Consider the following 18,973-nt stretch of genomic DNA (forward strand, 5'->3'; position numbering starts at 1 on the left):
TCCTTGCTGTCCTCTGACCATGCTGTAGACTGCCAGGCATTTAGTGTGGCACCGAGCTGATTTCAGCAGTCCGTGTGGCCAGCCAGCCTAGGCCAGGACAGAGCTTTTTGTCCTGGGCCCTCTTCCAAAATGGACAAGACTTTCTTCTTCCTTCCTTCCTTCCTTCCTTCCTTCCTTCCTTCCTTCCTTCCTTCCTTCCTTCCTTCCTTCCTTCCTTCCTTCCTTCCCTCCCTCCCTCCCTCCCTCCCACCCACCCACCTACCTACCTACCTACATTCAGCCTTCTTGCAATTGATAGATTCTTTGGTTATTACTTCTTATTTAGTTACTTATTTGTTGACTTTATTTGCTACCCATATATTCAATAATACATGGTGCTTACGTTTCTCCCTTAGCTTTCAGGATATAACGGAGAAGTGCTGGATGTCCGGTTCCTGGGTCCAAAGGACTCACACATAGTTGTGGCAACCAACAGCCCCCAGCTGAAAGTGTTTGAGTTGTCCTCTTCAAACTGCCAGATTCTGCCAGGCCATTCAGGTGAGTGACGGGAAACACGGGCAGTTTCCATTTTTTTATTTTTTACACTGCGATGAGTGTGCAAGTCCAGTTTTTGGCAGACGGAGAAAGAAACCAGCTCTGTTCTTAACTCTCCCGGGTCCCGCAAGACGCATGTCCTTAGCAGATGGGACTGCCACATCCCCTGACCTTCCCTGGTCTGGGGGGGGGGGGATCAGAGGGAAATAAGGAGGGCGATCACCTGGTCTCATGCCACGTAGGTGACAACCAGCACCTTGAATTGCACCTGGAGACAAATTGACAGCCAATGCAACTCCCATACTGGGAGCTGCACATAATGTGTCCAGATACAGAATTATTATTATTTATTATTATTATTTATTGGATTTGTATGCCGCCCCTCTCCCTAGACTCAGGGCGGCTAACAACAATGATAAAAACAGCATGTAACAATCCAATACTAAAACAACTAAAAACCCTTATTATAAAACCAAACATACACACAAACAAACATACCATGCATAAATTGTAATGGCCTAGGGGGAAGGAATATCTCAACTCCCCCATGCCTGGCGGTATAAGTGAGTCTTGAGAAGTTTACGAAAGACAGGGAGGATGGGGGCAGTTCTAATCTCCGGGGGGAGTTGGTTCCAGAGGGCCGGGGCCGCCACAGAGAAGGCTCTTCCCCTGGGGCCCGCCAAACGACATTGTTTAGTCGACAGGACCCGGAGAAGGCCAACTCTGTGGGACCTTATCGGTCGCTGGGATTCGTGCAGTAGCAGGTGGTTCCGGAGGTTTCTCGTGAACAGTTTCTCGTGAGAAAACTCTGATTTGTTCTAAGATCCATTTATTCGTTTTCTTGGCTATAGGGGGTATTCTCAGGAGTCTTTTCCAATACCAGAATTCATCTGTACTTGGCAGCTTAAATACAATCTCAGATTAACAGCAATGCGTGATATATCACACTATGTCATCGTTTATTTTACAAAAAAATATAAAAGCCAAAATGGAGAAACCATGTGTGAAGAATTAAATACATCTTAGCTTGTAGAACCACCTTTAGTGACAATAGATAATAGACAATATAGAATAGTCTCTCGGATCATTGTGGAGGCATTTTGGCCCACTCTTTGCACTGCTTCAGTTCATTGAAGCTTATAGGCCTTTGTTTACGCGCCCAGCGGGTCTCCCAGGCTTTAGCTGTCTGATCGGTGGTTTTGCATTTTCTCTAGAACACTGCAGTGTGCAGAGAAGTTCAGGGTCAACTCTATGGCTACAAGATGCCCCAGGTCCTGTGGCTTCAAAACAAGCCTAGATCTTGACTCCTCAACCAGTGTGCTTGGCGGCTGGTATGAGAGGCTTGCGCTCCTTGGCTGGAGCACAAACTCCACTTTCGCTGCCCCATTGTGTTCCCCCCCGTCCAGGCAATAGCCCACCCCTGTACGTATGTATGTATGTATGTATGTATGTATGTATGTATGTGTTGTGATTCAGCCTGAGGCTCCTCAGGGAACGGCTGGAACTCTGCCGGCTCCATGCTCAGAGGGGGAGGACGAGGAACAGGAGGAGGAGAAGGACCAGGCAGACGGGGAAGAGGAATGTCAGGACGAGGAGGAGGGAGAACAGCCTGAGACCCCCGGGGGGGAGCTCTCCCCAGCGAGTAGCCTGGAGTCATTAGATGAGAACGCACAAGCCATCATAGATATGAGGCAGAGAAGGGCAGCACAACAAAGGGTTCTCCTCAGAAAGGTTGAAAAGGCAGGCCCGCCCTTCCTGTATTGTGGAGAGTTATCTTTTGGGAGTCCTGTGACCTTGCTTCGATCCTTGGCATCCCTGATTCTGGCTTGTGGCCTTGAAGGCTGAAAACTTGGGGAAGGCGTGGGTTTTATTATCTACAGTGGTGTGCGTGCCAGCAAGAAGCCTGTTGTATTGTCTGGCCGTTGTGACTCTTCTGTGAAGCTTCACAGCATTCCAGTTTGTAAGAACAGTTTTTGTTCTCTGTGTTTGTTTTCAAAGATATAAAATGACTTTGCTTTTTACCAGCGTGTCTGGCTACTCTTTTTAGTTGGCGTTGACGTCTGGGGGAACCCAGACAGAACAGTATGTATGTATGTATGTATATGTACTATATATGTGTGTGTGTGTGTGTGTATGAATATGTATAAAACTATTTTCCCTGTTAGTATTTTTCTATTTTATTAATATATCTTCTCATTATCCATCATCTCTTAACCTTTCTAAAATCCCCTTGTTTATTGACTTTTTATTCAGCCTTTTATCTCTCTCTTGTATTCTTCTAGTTCTTTTTGATATTTTTGTTTCTGCTGAGCATTTCCTTCCGAATATCGTTTGCCACTTTCGCCTATATTATTTGAACACCCATTAATAAAACTTTTTTAAAAAAGATTTTTTTTCTTTTTATTTTTTAAATCTTTCTTTTTGGGAAACGTTTTTCTCTTTTCTCTCTATTCTATTTTAAGTTTTTGAGGAGTTATCTGATCGGTTCCTACTTGTTAATCCTTTCTCTTCTTTATTTTTAGTTTCTTGCATCTCATTTTGAATTTCTTCTAATTTCTCATCTATTTCTTGAATATCATATGCAGTGGTACCTCTACTTAAGAACGCCTCGACTTAAGAACTTTTCTAGATAAGAACTGGGTGTTCAAGACTTTTTTGCCTCGTCTTCAGAACCATTTTCACTGAGTGTTTGGAGAGTGAATAAACAAAAGAAACGCTCCCTTCGCTCTGGGCAGCGACTGTCCTCCTCCTCCTCCTCCCACCCAAATTCTGAGCTTTTATTTCCTAATGGGTTTGCACGCATTATTTGCTTTTACATTGATTCCTATGGGAAAAATTGCTTCTACTTACAAACTTTTCTACTTAAGAACCTGGTCACAGAACGAATTAAGTTCTTAAGTAGAGGTACCACTGTACTGAATTTTTTGGAATATAAGACACACTTCCTCCGCCCAAAAGAGGGTGAAATTTTGGGTGCATCTTATACATCAAATGCAGCCCCGCCCACCTGACAAGCCCCCCACTCACCCTTCTGATGTGTGTTTGACTCGTAGACAGTGTTCCCTCTAATTTTTTGGGGGGGTGGGCGGAAAAGTATAGTGTCTGAGCGGCAGTCTCTTTGGGACTGGGCGGCACAGAAATAATAAATAAATAAACAAACAAACAAACAAACAAATAAAAAACCCACCCTGTTTTGCCTCAGAGAATTTCAAAATAAAATACTGTACAGTGAACCCTCGATCATCGCGAGGGTTCCGTTCCAGGACCCCAAGCGATGATCGATTTTTCGCGAAGTAGCGGTGCGGAAGTAAAAACACCATCTGCGCATGTGCAGATGGTGTTTTTACTTCCACCGCCGCCCGCCCTTCGCCCGCCCACCCCGTTGCTCGCGCCTGGGGTTTCCTGGGGAGCGGAGCCGAGCGCACGCGCATTGCTGGGGCCGCTTCCCAGCTGGGGAGCGGAGCCGGGGTTTCTCCAAGTGCGCGCGCGTTGCTGGGGCCGCTCCCTAGCTGGGGAGCGGATCTGGGGTTTCCCCAAGCGCGCGCGCGTTGCTGGGGCCGCTTCCCAGCTGGGGAGCGGCCCCAGCAACGCGTGCGCGCTTGGAGAAACCCCGGCTCCGCTCCCCAGCTGGGGAGCGGCCCCAGCAACGCGCGCGCGCTTGGGGAAACCCCAGATCCGCTCCCCAGCTGGGGAGCGGCCCCAGCAACGCGCGCGCGCTTGGGGAAACCCCAGCTCCGCTCCCCAGCTGGGCAGCGGAGCTAGGCTGCCCCAAGCTCGCGCGCGCCGCCCGCCTGCCCACGCTGTTGCCGGCTCCGCTTCCCAGCTGGGAAGCGGAGCTAGGGTGCCCCAAGCTCGCGCTCCAGCCCACCGCCGCTGGGGTCTTACCGGGGCAAGAGGGGGAAGACCCAGGGAAGCCTCTGCCCGGCGGGGAAACTCCACCATCTACGCATGCGTGGAAGGGCACGCATGCGCAGATGGTGGAGTTTACTTCCGGGTTGAAAACTAGCGAAATAGCCCTTTCGCGATCCTTGAGGACGCGAAACTCGAGGGTTCACTGTACTGTGTGTCTATAACAGTGAGCTCATAATAGGGCAACTCTATCAATATCAAAATGCCACTTAAATAGTTGAGCTAGTTTCAAACTAGATTTTGATTTTCTTTCTCTCTTCCTTACTCCCATTCTTTTTCTTTCTCTTTTCCTTCCTCTCTTTTTTCTATCTGTTTCTCTCTCTTCCTTTCTTCCTCTCTCTCTCCTTCCCTCTCACTCTTTCCCTCTCGGCTTCTGGGCAGGTTTGGAAAACTCTGAGTTGATGATGATTTTTAAGTGAGCGATTGCTCACTGCTCAGCTTAGAGGGAACTATGCTCGTAGAGTGCTCTGTTGAATAACGTTAATAGTCCAAATCTATGTTAATCCAATAGATTTCTCCAGACTTTCAAAAAATAATAATAATAATAATAATAATAATTATTATTATTATTATTATTATTATTATTATTATTATTATTTATTAGATTTGTATGCCGCCCCTCTCCAAGGACTCCATAGTCCATTAGCCAATTTTAATAAAATTTAGTTATTTGCAAGTTAGTTCCTTTTAAAAGTCTTCAGAAGGAAACAAAGAAAAAAAGAGAGAAACTCATTAAATACTCTCAAATTATCCAAGTCATCTTCTAACATGGCCAGGCCACCTTCCAGATGATGTTACTTCTATTCTGTGTATTAGACTGTATGACTTGAGTTCACTTTTACTATGTACAGTGAACCCTCGATCATCGCGAGGGTTCCGTTCCAGGACCCCAAGCGATGATCGATTTTTCGCGAAGTAGCGGTGCGGAAGTAAAAACACCATCTGCGCATGTGCAGATGGTGTTTTTACTTCCACCGCCGCAGCGCGTTGCTGGGGAGCGCGCGCGCGTTGCTGGGGCCGCTCCCCAGCTGGGGAGCGGATCTGGGGTTTCCCCAAGCGCGCGCGAGTTGCTGGGGCCGCTTCCCAGCTGGGGAGCGGATCTGGGGTTTCCCCAAGCGCGCGCGCGTTGCCGGCTCCGCTTCCCAGCTGGGAAGCGAAGCTAGGCTGCCCCAAGCGCGCGCGCGTTGCTGGGGCTGCTCCCCAGCTGGGGAGCGGATCTGGGGTTTCCCCAAGCAAGCGCGCGTTGCCGGCTCTGCTTCCCAGCTGGGAAGCGAAGCTAGGCTGCCCCAAGCGCGCGCGCGTTGCTGGGGCTGCTCCCCAGCTGGGGAGCGGATCTGGGGTTTCCCCAAGCGCGCGCGCGTTGCTGGCTCCGCTTCCCAGCTGGGAAGCGAAGCTAGGCTGCCCCAAGCGCGCACGCGTTGCTGGGGCTGCTCCCCAGCTGGGGAGCGGATCTGGGGTTTCCCCAAGCGCGCGCGCGTTGCCGACTCCGCTTCCCAGCTGGGAAGCAAAGCTAGGCTGCCCCAAGCGCTGCGCGCGTTGCTGGGGCTGCTCCCCAGCTGGGGAGCGGATCTGGGGTTTCCCCAAGCGCGCGCGCGTTGCCGGCTCCGCTTCCCAGCTGGGAAGCGAAGCTAGGCTGCCCCAAGCTCGCGCGCGCCGCCCGCCCGCCCACGCTGTTGCCGGCTCCGCTTCCCAGCTGGGAAGCGGAGCTAGGCTGCCCCAAGCTCGCGCTCCAGCCCACCGCCGCTGGGGTCTTACCGTGGCAAGAGGGGGAAGACCCAGGGAAGCCTCTGCCCGGCGGGGAAACTCCACCATCTACGCATGCGTGGAAGGGCACGCATGCGCAGATGGTGTAGTTTACTTCCGGGTTGAAAACTAGCGAAATAGCCCTTTCGCGATCCTTGAGGACGCGAAACTCGAGGGTTCACTGTATTGCTGTTATAGAGCTTCAGTGCTTCTCTTCTTCCAGTAGATGGCACTCTTGTTCCCCAATCCTGCATTAAGCAGTCTGTCAAAAACAGCTGATTCTCAATAAATCCAAGGGGTTTAAAATACAAATAAGTAAAACGGTTTCTCCCGAAAATCACTTTTCAAATTGTTTGAGCTTTTTTCAAGCTTTCTATGTCTTATAGCTTCCCTTGGGCTTCTTTCACCTTTTAATTTTCAGTACTTTTTCCTCCGTGTGTTATGTCGCTGCTATCTTAGGTTTAGGAGTTATCTTTTAATATTCTTGTTTTTACATCAGGTCTTTAGAGTAAAAGTTGGTAATTATCGCATCTAATCCCAATCCTCTGTCCATAAACCACTCCAGCAAAAATCTTGTGGCCCTGGTTGTCCCAGCTTTGTGACTACCAAAAATGGCCATCCCTTAACCCTGCTGGCGTTCAGGAGAGTTTTCTTCGGATCTAATAAGGAAGTTGCGAGTTCCTCGCGGTCAGCAAAGTGCCTCTCCTTCCCTCACTGCCCCGACAAAGTGGCTATGACCCCGTAGGGTCTCCCGGCAGTGGTTACCGGCTGGATTTTGCCAGGCACGGCGGTGGCCACTATCTTCCAGCTGTTCAAAGGCAACATGAGAAAATATTATTTTACTGAAAGAGTAGTAGATCCTTGGAACAAACTTCCAGCAGACGTGGTTGGTAAATCCACAGTCACTGAATTTAAACATGCCTGGGATAAACATATATCCATCCTAAGATAAAATACAGGAAATAGTATAAGGACAGACTAGATGAGGTCTTTTTCTGCCGTCAGTCTTCTATGTTTCTACGTTTCTTGCTTCAACGTCAAACCGGACATTGAATTTTTCCTGATTACTTTCCTCTTTGGCATTGTGTGAACACACATCTCAATGCTGTGGACCAGCAAACTCCTAAAACTTTGGTTTTTCTACAGGTTGTCACAATTGTGATGCTCGGTTGATCAAGGCCCCCAGGTTAATAACTCCCGGCTGCTCCTTGGGCTCCTCCTACCTGTGGAAGCAGTCAGGGTGCACCAGAGGTGGGTTCCTCCCGGTGTGGACCAAATTGCCCGAACTGGTTCTGTCTTTGCCGGCCCTTGCTCGCAGCTATCTTTTTTTCTTTTTTAATTTTGGGGCGATTTCCCTGTGTTTGGATGGCTTCTCCTCATTTTGTGCTTTGAAAAAAGCCCTCCCACCCATTATTTCTTCACTCGAAGCACAGCCAATCAGCTCCTGGGCTATGTTTTGGGTTGAATCCCCCTTCTGAGCACGATTGGAAGTGGGATCACGCGAGGGGACGCGAGCGGAGTGAGCAGGCACATAATAATAATTTATTGGATTTGTATGCCGCCCCTCTCCGCAGACTCGGGGCGGCTAACAATAATAATAAACACAACATGTACAATCCAATAATAAAAAGCCACTAAAACCCCCTATTATAAAACCACACATACACACAAACATACCATGCATAACTTGTAATGGCCTAGGGGGAAGAGCTAGCTCAACTCCCCCATGCCTGGCGGTATAAATGACTCTTGAGTAGTTTCCGAAAGACGGAGGGTGGGGGCAGTTCTAATCTCCGGGAGGAGTTGGTTCCAGAGGGCCGGGGCCGCCACAGAGAAGGCTCTTCCCCTGGGGCCCGCCAAACGACATCATTGCGATGCAAACCGGTGGCGGAGGCAAGTGGAACTCATCCCTGGGGTCTGGTTACATTTTTCACAGGGCTTCTCCACTTTGTTTTTGTAAAATAAAGGACGACATGGTATAAGATGCCCTGTGTTGTTCTTCACCTGAGGTTGTATTTTTTAAAGAATTGCTGAGGACCAGATGATTTGGAAGAGAATTGGAGTGTGGGCATCTGTTGTCAGCGAACCAACTAGCATCCACTGCTGTGTAAACACATAAAGTTTGATTTATTATCAAAGCCATGTGTGGATTCGATGCCGTCATACGAACACTGGAATTCTCTTCCGTATTTATCTAGGTTAAAGTTCATTATCACAACCCCACACCCACAAGTGCATCACATGTACCAAACCGGGGAAGGGAGTGCTGGTTTCTTTCCTTGTTCTGTCGATCTAGGACTCCGCACAAGGAATGTGCCATGGTACCAATCTCTCTCTCTCTCTCTCTCTCTCTCTCTCTCTCTCTCTCTCTCTCTCTCTCTCTCTCACTCCTCCATATCCCTATCGCTGTTACTGTGGTCAGGTGGCCTGACAGCAGTGATGGCTGGAGAAATTTGGGAGTTGAAGAGCACAAGTCTTTTTTAAAAAAAAATATTTTATTTACAAATATACAAAACATAAAAAGAGTAATCAAAACAGATAACAGTTAAATCTTAGTATAGTATAATATATAACAGTTTATAAACGTATAGACTTATAGAGAGGGGGGTAGAAGAGGGATAAAGAATAAATAGGGAAAGAGTGAGAAAGGAGGAGGGGAAAGGTAGGAAGACAAAGGAAAGAAAGGAGAGAAAGAAGATAAAGGGGTGGGCGAGGGTCTACGGTGAAGCTGTGTTGAAAACGTGAACTAATTTCTAATTTGTTAGCTCATTACCTTGGATCGGATTGGTCATATAGATAGGTAAATTCAAGCGTTGAGTTAATCAAAGTATAGAGATTTTGAAAATAAAAGTAAATATTCTATCTTTATATAGATCTCTTATTACTATTAAAAGAATAAAAAAGAAATATATACCGGATTTGTGTCTGGTCAAATTTATACCAATCATTTCGATATTACAACGTAATATTCTCTCTTTTTTTTAGCCATCTGTAAAAGGGATCCCAACAATTATTAAATGAGGACACAGTTTCATTTCTGACTAGCATGGTTAATTTAGTCATCTCTGCACAGTATTTAATTTTTTTAATTATTGCGTCTTTAGGAGGTATGTCTTCATTTTTCCACCACTGCGCAAATGTTAATCTGGCTGCAGTAGTTAGATGGATGATTAGGTGTATTTGGATTTTAGGCAAGTTTTGTCTAAGAATACCCAGAAAAGAAGCATTCCGGAGTTTTTTCTATTTTCAAACTTAGTATTTCATCAATCCAGAGTCCAATTATATTCCAATAATTCTGTGCTCAAGTCTTAAGGTTGCCAAGTTTAAAGACTTCTGTCCTAATACACAAAACCATAGGACCACATACATACATACATACATACACACATAAATACATGCATGCATACATACACTGATGCTTTATTTAAACATATTTCTGGTTGTATATTTTATGTGTTGAGTATTGTATATGTCGTATGCTAAAAAATTTTTAAAAAGTCCCTTTTTCAGATTTGTATCAGTTTTTAGAAACTACTATGTTTGCTGCCAAATACCTCCAGCTTATCATCATGAAGAAATATTTGCAAGCACTCCATGACTTCTTGAAAACTTAACAAATAACTGGCCAGGGTGTTGTTAGTTCAATTGCAATGATTATCTGATTATCAATATGAAATGATTGCTCAAAATCTGTGTCTTCTACTGTGTTTGTCCATGTGATCTAATCGTCCCCTGCAACTTTCTTGCAGATACTGTCCTTGCCTTGGACACCTTCCGAAAGGGGAAGTTATTTGCTAGCTGTTCAAAGGTATCAAATATTTTAATTTTTCATTCATTTCAGAAGTAACAGGAATATTAGAGTTTGAACCAGGAACTCCTGCATAGTAGCTGTTGGACTTAAGCAACTTTAACAACTGGAAGACATTTCACGTGTCTTGTTAAGCTGGAAGCTGTCACACTGTTCTTCGTGACCTCTTGGGAAATCACGAACAAAATTTGGAGAGTTGCAAAGTTTCCCATTCAAAACTTGTTGGAAAATCCATGTTGTGTTTCTTTCCCCTTTTGGAAGGGGAGCAGACTCAGAACCGGACAGTCCCCGAGGACACTTGGTTTGGGGGAGGGAGGGGGCTTATAGTCGCCATGTTTCCTCCCCTCCTGGGCACGTTCAGAGCTGTAGCGGACGTGCACGTAGGTGTTCATGACCTGGTTGCAAAGTTCATATCCTCCCCTCCCAGTGCGGTCCTGTGATTGCAATTCGGACGCCTGGCTTGCGCTTAAGGCCGTTTGCAGAATCCCATGACTGGTTTTCAGGTCCTGCCCAAACTGGTCCTGCAGGAAATAAGTCCCTTCGGGTTTTTTTCAAGGAGCTCCCGATGCCTGTTGATTTCTTTTTTTTTTTTTTTAAATATACTTTATTAGTTTATACAAAAAGAAATAAAACAGGGGAAAAGTGGGATGGGAGTACAAAAAAGAGAAGGGGGAGGGGGTAAACAGTATTATTATATCACAGCTTATATATTATTGTATACACATTCCAAGTATTTTGTCCATATGTAAATATTTTGTATTCAGTATTCTTATTTGGATAATCTTGCAGCTGTAATATTTGATAGTCCAAAAATAACGTGAAAAGAAAAGGGGTAGAAAAGAAAGAAGGAAGGAAGAGAGAAGAAAGAGAGAGAGAGGGGGGGGGGAGAGTACCTGCAAGCTAGCAGGCATTTGGGTTGTGACGACTTAGTTTGATTATGTTTGTTGTTTTTGTTAGTGAAACATAATCATAGATTGTAATATTAGTAAGTTTCTGGGTAATTATCAAGTGGATTGAACTCAGACAGGGGTTGTATTGATTTTGGTCCGATTTTTTATTATGCATATCTTTATTTTGATTCATATTAAGAGATTTTAATTATTTTTCATTTTATCGTCTTTAGAATTGGATAGCCATCTGAACCATTTCTCCCAGGCCTTGTAGAACTCTGAATCATTTTTGTTTTGAATTTCCATTGTTAATTTTGTTAGTTCGGCACATTCCATAATTTTACTAATGATGGTTAGATTTGTCAGAATGTCCTTCTTTTTTCCAATGTTGTGCGTATGTTAGTCCGGCGGCCGTTAGTATTTGGATAATGAGGTATCTGTCTTCTTAGTTTCTGTCTAAAAATGCCCAGATGCCTGTGGATTTCTTAGTTTACTGGGTACTTAACTGATTAAGGGGAGATTATAAGTACAAAAGATTCTCTTGGTGTTGAACGGTAATATAAACAGAGGGCAAAGGAAAATGTTGATATGGTGAAACAAATGAAAGCCAAAAGGCTGATGCTGATGATCCGTGTCGAAGGTATACAAATGATCAGGTTGCTTTGAACTTCAGCATCTTAATTATCCATTTTGTAAAAATCTTGACTTTTTAAATTACAGTAATACCTCATCTTACGAACTTAATTGGTTCCGGAAGTAGGTTCGTAAGGTGAAAAGTTTGTAAGGAAACAATGTAAAAGCGATTAATGTGTGCAAAAAGAAAAAAATATCGCAAAATGGCACTCCCCTGGGTGCCGCCGCCCGGCTGTCACCTTTTAAAACAGCCGGGGGGGCTTCTCGACGTTTTCCCGAACGCCAAACCCAGAAGTTCGGGTTCGGGTTCCGGAGGCCGCCGAGAAGCGCCCGGCTGTTTCAGAAGGTTATAGCCGGGCAGTGCCGCTCGGTGGAGCGCCATTTTTGCAATCGGCAGCGGCGTTTTTGGCCGATCTGGAGGCTGGAAAGGAGGTGGGGAATCCCAATAGGGAATTCCATGGGCAGAGCTTTCAGAAGGTGACAGCCGGGCGGCGGCGCTTCTCGGCAGCCTCCCGAATCCGAAAAGTTTGGGTTCGAGTTCGGGAGAACACCGAGAAGCCCCCCGGATGTTTTAAAAGGTGACAGCCGGGCGGCAGCGCCAAGCGGAGCGCCATTTTGCAATCTGCGGTGGGTTCGTAAGCCGAAAAAAGTTCGTAAGAAGAGGCAAAAAATTTCCGAACCCCGGGTTCGTATCACAAGGGGTTCGTATCACGAAGGGTTCGTATCATGAGGGGTTCGTATCACAAGGTACCACTGTATTTTAAATCATTCTATTATATTCTTGAATTGTCCCACTGCAAGTTGTCCCATGGCTATGGCAAGTTGGGTTCAGATGGCAAAACCCCCAAGAGTACTTATATTCCTTTCTTCAATCCAAATGGACAATCAACTCTGATGACATCCTTGATCAGATTTAATATGGTGTCGAGAGAAGGCAGCCCCTGAGCCATGTTTCAAAGCCCAACTCTGGCAGAGGCCGACGGGAGGGCGATGGCCCCCCACTGCTGTTCAAGGAGCGGGGAAAAGGGGGTTCCTGCAAGTTCTCCGGGCCCCAAAAGAAAACGGGCTGGGAATTAAGGGGGCAGATAGATAGGTAGGTAGGTAGGTAGGTAGATAGATGGATAGGATAGATAGATAGATAGATAGATAGATAGATAGATAGATAGATAGATAGATAGATAGATAGATAGATAGATAGATAGATAGATAGATAGATAGATAGCCCTGGAGGGTGGCCTGAAGTGTGACCTCACTGAGGATGAGGTGATTTTATTATTTATTTATTATTTAGATTTGTATGCCGCCCCTCTCCGAGGACTCGGTGATGTGGTGGCGGCAGTGGTATTTGCCATAATAAACTATGGCCATATCAGAGTAACAGCAGTACCAACATTCCCCAAGGGACTTAGCTTAGTACGTCCGTTGTCATGGTTGATGATGGTATATGGGTGATATTTTTGCGTTGTATTGTTATGACATTCATTTTGCCATCCCAAAGGCTGCTGAGGTTGTGGGCTGTGGACATCAGAGTCCATTGGGGACTTGGTTCTCTGTTGTCAAGCTGTAAGCAGCATCTTATATAATCTGTTGGGATGTCGGTGCTATCTTTTCAAGCCTTTTCTGACATTCAGGACAAAACAAAAGACCCCTTTCTGCTTTCAGGATAAGACTTTCCGGATTTGGCAAATGACCGAAGATGGCCAGGTGTCGTGTGTGGCTCAAGGGCTGGGCCACACCCATCAAGTGGGTGCCCTTGCCTGCTCCAAGTAAGAGAAGCCTTCCCTCCCTCTCTTCGGCTCTTGAGGTTGACGGTCCCTTGTGCACGATGGCTGGGATGCCCTGGCAGCCTTTCCTTTCCTGGGGGTGGGGTCAGGGCACAGGGCCTGCGGCAGGCGGCCCTACTTCATCAATCACACTGCGATGAGGGTTGGGGCACAAGCGTTCATCCATGCTCATGATCCCAAACTATCAAGCGCTCAATAGCCTGGAAAAGCCAAGAAAGGGGTAGTGGCGTCTTCTTGGGCAAATTTGTGCCCCCCTGATTCTTAAACAGACCCTTCCACTAGAACTGGAAGCTTGGCTCTAACAGGCTTGGCTCTTTCATCCAGGCATTGGGGAGAAGACAAGTACAGTGATCCCTCATTTTTCGCGGGGGATGCGTTCCAAGACCACCCGTGAAAAACAAATTTCCGTGAAGTAGAGGAAAGATTTTTTTTAATGTATTTAACCAGTATTTGGACTTTTAAAACCCACCCTTTGCATTAAACAGCCATTCTATAATGTTTCTCAGCTGGAACTACATGTAATTATTATTATTATTATTATTATTATTATTATTATTATTATTAATTAGATTTGTATGCCTCCCCTCTCTGTAGACTCGGGGCGGCTCACAACAGTGATAAAAATAATACATAATGACAAATCTAATAATTAGAATCTAAAATAACAATAGTACATTTAAAAAATCATAAATAGCAAGGAACCCCAATATAAAAACAGACATTCAGTCATATCTTGCACAAAAACTACATAGGCAGGGGGAGATGTCTCAGTTCCCTCATGCATGACGACAGAGGTGGGTTTTAAGAAGTTTACGAAAGGCGAGGAGGGTGGGGGCAGTTCTAATCTCTGGAGGGAGCTGATTCCAGAGGGTCGGAGCCGCCACAGAGAAGGCTCTTCCCCTGGGTCCCACCAATCAACATTGTTTTGTCGACGGGACCCGGAGAAGGCCAACTCTGTGGGATTTGACTGGTCGCTGGGATTCGTGCGGCAGAAGGCGGTCCCGGAGATATTCTGGTCCAAAGCCATGAAGAGCTTTATAGGTCATAACCAACACTTTGAATTGGGACCAGAAACTGATTGGCAACCAATGCAGACTGCGGAGTGTTGGAGTAACATGGGCATATTTGGGGAAGCCCATGATTGCTCTCGCAGCTGCATTCTGCACGTATGTATTTAACAAACAAACAATGTCGTTTGGCGAGGCCCAGGGGAAAAGCCTTCTCTGTGGCAGTCCCGGCCCTCTGGAACCAACTCCCCCTGGAGATTAGAATTGCCCCCACCCCCCTTGCCTTTCGTAAGCTCCTTAAAACCCACCTCTGCCATCAGGCATGGGGGAACTGAGATATTCTTTCCCCCTAGGCCTTTACAAGTTATGCATGTTATGTTTGTTTGTAGGGATGTTTGGTTTTTACAATAAGGGTTTTTAGTTGTTTTAGTATTGGATTTATATGATGTTTTTTATTACTGTTGTTAGCCACCCCGAGTCTACGGAGAGGGGCGGCATACAAATCCAATTAATAATAATAATAATAATAATAATAATAATAATAATAATAATAATAATAATTTGGACTTTTAAAACCCACCCTTTGCATTAAACAGCCATTCTATAATGTTTCTCAGCCGGAACTACATGTGATATCCTACCAGTTTCTTTAATAGAGTAGAAGAATTTTATGAATTTTTAATGGATTTTAAATTTTTTAATGGGTTTAAGCCCCCTTTGATAATCTGTGAAATTGCAAATCTGCGAAAGATGAACAATGAAGTAGCGAGGGATTACTGTACTCGGCACGGCTAGCCTAGTGAGGAGAAGGACCAGGGGAGACAGGATAGCAGTCTTCCAATATTTGAGGGGCTGCCACAGAGAGGAGGAAAGGGGGTCCAGCTAGTCTCCAAAGCACCCAAAGGCCAGACCAGGAATAATGGGTGGAAACTGATCAAGGAGAGATTCCACTCAGAAATTTTCTGACAGTGAGAACAATCCAATCCACGGAACAGAAGTTGCCTTCAGAAGTTGTGGGAGCTTCATCATTGGAAACTTTCAAGAAGAGGTTGGACTTCCATCTGTCAGAAATGGTGTAGGGTGTGGGGTTGGACTAGATGGCCTACAAAGTCCCTTCCAACTCTTGTTAATCTTTAATCAAATGAATTCAGGGAGGAGGACTTGGTTTTTGTTCTATGTATGATCTCCAGGAATGACATTGTGTTCCTTTTAGTACCAGTTTATTAATTAATTAAAGGCATGGGGGAATTGAGACTTTCCCTCCCCTTAGGCTTATGAAATTTATCCATGGTATGTTAGTATATATGATTGGTTTTTAAATTGGGGTTTTAAATTAACTTAAATATTAGATTTGTTTACATTGTATTATTATTGCTGTGAGCCGCCCTGAGTCTGCGGAGAGGGGCGGCATACAAATCTGATTAATAAATAAAATAAATAAATTTATTATTTATTAATCAGATTTGTATGCCGCCCCTCTCCGCAGACCTGGGGCGGCTAACAACAATAAAAAGACAATGTAAACAAATCTAATATTAAAAATAATCTAAAAAACCCCAATTAAAAGAACCAATCATACATACAAACATACCATGTATAAATTCTATAAGCCTAGGGGGAAGGGAAAGTTTAAATTCCCCCATGCCTGACGACAGAGGTGGGTTTTGAGGAGCTTACGAAAGGCAAGGAGGGTGGGGGCAACTCTGATATCTGGGGGGAGCTGGTTCCAGAGGGTTGGGGCCGCCACAGAGAAGGCTCTTCCCCTGGGTCCCGCCAGGCGACATTGTTTAGCTGATGGGACCTGGAGAAGGCCAACTCTGTGGGACCTAACTGGTCGCTGGGATTCGTGCAGGGGGACAAATGTTAGAGGCGATGATCCCCTCCCACTTTTGGGGAGAGCAGAACAGCCTTCCCTGGTCCCATTGGGGGCAAAACGTGTCTGTGTGTTTGGGGGGAGGGTGTCCTCTGCTACAGATGTCTTATGGAAGCCCCTTCTCCTGGGGACTCCTTTCCACCTGCTGCACTGCAAGGGAACCTGTTCTTCTCTGAGCTGGCTTCAGGTCCAGGGAAGCAGCCGTTGACAGCGGTGAGATTCTTGGCAGAAAGCAGGTGCACCAGGTGTAAGCGAGAGGGGCCTGCAGTTACTCCTCAAGGGGTGTGTGTTGTGTACCTGAAATCTTCTGGCCATATATCGCAATCTGGGTTTTTTTCAAGGCAGAAATAGATCAAGCGTCTTCCTTTGCCAAGACAAAGAGAATGCACGAGGCGGGAACATTTTTGAAATTCTTTGCGTGGCTTCCTTTTGAAGCAAACCCCTGTTTTGACAGGTCACGGGGAGGAAATTTCAATTAACAATAAATAGCAATGCTTCCAAGGCTATTTTTAAAAATCTGGAGGGACAGAGTTTGTCAGTAACATCAATAATAATAATAATAATAATAATAATAATAATAATAATAATAATAATAATAATAATTTATTGGACTTGTATGCCGCCCCTCTCCGAAGACTCGGGGCGGCTCACAACAATAATAAAACAATATAGCAGTAAAACAAATCCAATATTAAAAAACATATATAAAACCCCAGCAATTAAAACCATACACCATGGGGTGTATTTATGTGGTCAGGGTTCCAGCCAGGCATGTTAATTCAACAGGAAGCAAGCACCAGAAGAACTACCTGTTGTAGTACGGTGGCTGGGTGTTGCAGGTGTGCACAGTCATCTCACTCAGAACCAAAAACACCATATCAACAATACATCCCATTGAGAGGGCCTTAAAATCAGGGCGTCGAGAGAGGGAGGGAAGGATCAGCCCAGCCCCTGGTTGCTTCCCTGTTAGCCCCAAGCGAGAGAAGGGGCAGAGCTGGCTCTTTGCCCCCTTCCAGGAAGAGCTTTATGCCCACCGTTCAATCTGGCATTTAATCATTGTAGCAATATTCAGTCCTAATCATATGGATGCTGGGTGCTTTAATATATCTGCCCTGCCTCGTTTTTAACCTAAAAATCCTGGGGATTTTTAAGGAAAAGCAATATGAGCAATGAGCCGGGGTGGCGCAGTAGGTAGAGTGCTGTACTGCAGGCCACTGAAGCTGACTTGTAGATCTTGAAGGTCAGCGGTTCAAATCTCATCACCGGCTCAAGGTTGACTCAGCCTTCCATCCTTCCGAGGTGGATCAAACGAGGACCCGGATTGTGGGGGCAATATACTGGCTCTGTTAAAAAAGTGCTATTGCTAATATGTTGTAAGCCACCCTGAGTCTAAGGAGAAGGGCAGCATAAAAATCGAATGAATAGATAGATAGATAGATAGATAGATAGATAGATAGATAGATAGATAGATAGATAGATAGTTAAGAAAACAAGAAAAATACAGTAGTACCTCTAGATACGAGCTGCTCCACATGCGAGTATTCCAAGTTACGAGCCACGACGGGAGCGAAATTTCTGTTCCAGACCCGAGCTCAAATTCGGGATACGAGCCGAGCTTCCACTAGGTGGCGCAAGAATCCTTGCTTCTGGTTATCTCCGCGGGGAAAACAAAGTCTAAAGCCATTTGTTCCAGATACGAGCTGATCGACATACGAGCTCCCTTCTGGAACGAATTATAACTCGTATCTAGAGGTACTACTGTAATGATGATCAACATCGCTATCACTCCTTGTCTTTTTTTCCAGAACAAAAGAGAATTTTCTGATCACAGCCAGCCAAGATCACACAATCAAAATCTGGCCTCTTCCCAAATTTCCTACTGACAGTGAAAAACAGAACCAGAACCAAAACCAGAACCAAAACCAGATCGTGGTGTTACAGGCCGCAAAAACAGAAGTGGCACACGATAAGGTAATGCCACCTGAAGATCTGAAAAGCTGGGGATGGGAGGCGGATGCTGGTTTGTGAGGGTTATGTCTTCAAGTCAGACTAGACTTTAGCCATGGCCTGGACCAGCCTATACAGGTCTTTGGTCCCATTTCTGCCACGTTTTGCTATGGCCTCCTTCCTCGGCTGAAAGATGCTGCCTGATTCAAGGTCACTCAGCTGGCTTTGTGCCTAAGGTGGGACTAGAACTTACAAACTCCCGGTTTCTAATCCGGCGCCTTAACCGTTACCCCAACTTCCTCTCCAATGGAGATGCCGATTGCGAAAGGCAAGTGGAGTGGGATGGGTAGACGTTTCTGTGCTCTGCGGAATCCAGTAACAGAGCCTCACTAAAGGCAACCTGCGGATTCGCTGGGTGTTTCTGGATCCGGAGAATGTCATGTTTAGGATGAGCAGTGAACAGATCTCCATATATTGATCGCTCTATGTTTAATTTCCTGGCCCTATTCGTGTGTGTGCCAAAATGACAGCCTATCAGCTTTGATAGCTGCAAGGCAGGATTAGACAGATTCATGGATGCCAAGTGTATCAGTGAAACGGATGTCCATGTGCCGCCTCTATGTTGGTTGAGGCAGGCAGGATTCCATTGAGTACCATTTGTTGGGGGTCAAGGGAAAGGGAGGGTCTTGCCTTCTCTCTCTACTCAAGATCCCCATGGACAATTGGTGGGCCACTGTGTGACACAGAATGCTGGACTCGATGGGCTTTGGCCTGATTCAGCAGTGATCTTCTTAGGTTCTTAGGTTCTTAAAATCTGTCACCTCTGCACTCTTCTACCTGAATCC

At 45.6% G+C, this 18,973-nt stretch overlaps 1 protein-coding gene across 2 annotated transcripts in view; it reads left to right on the plus strand.

Moving 5' to 3' along the window:
* Nucleotides 1-18,973, plus strand: part of TBL3 (transducin beta like 3) — a 57,503-nt gene that overhangs the window by 13,494 nt on the left and 25,036 nt on the right. For both annotated transcript variants that reach the window (XM_070760954.1, XM_070760956.1), the window contains exons 11-14: nt 396-537; nt 9,936-9,994; nt 13,180-13,283; nt 17,987-18,152. In XM_070760954.1, coding sequence (XP_070617055.1) covers nt 396-537; nt 9,936-9,994; nt 13,180-13,283; nt 17,987-18,152 — 471 coding nt within the window. The remainder of the gene's footprint in view (nt 1-395; nt 538-9,935; nt 9,995-13,179; nt 13,284-17,986; nt 18,153-18,973) is intronic.

The sequence above is a fragment of the Erythrolamprus reginae genome, chromosome 9 (assembly GCF_031021105.1).
Source record: "Erythrolamprus reginae isolate rEryReg1 chromosome 9, rEryReg1.hap1, whole genome shotgun sequence".
Taxonomy (NCBI): Eukaryota; Metazoa; Chordata; class Lepidosauria; order Squamata; family Dipsadidae; genus Erythrolamprus; species Erythrolamprus reginae.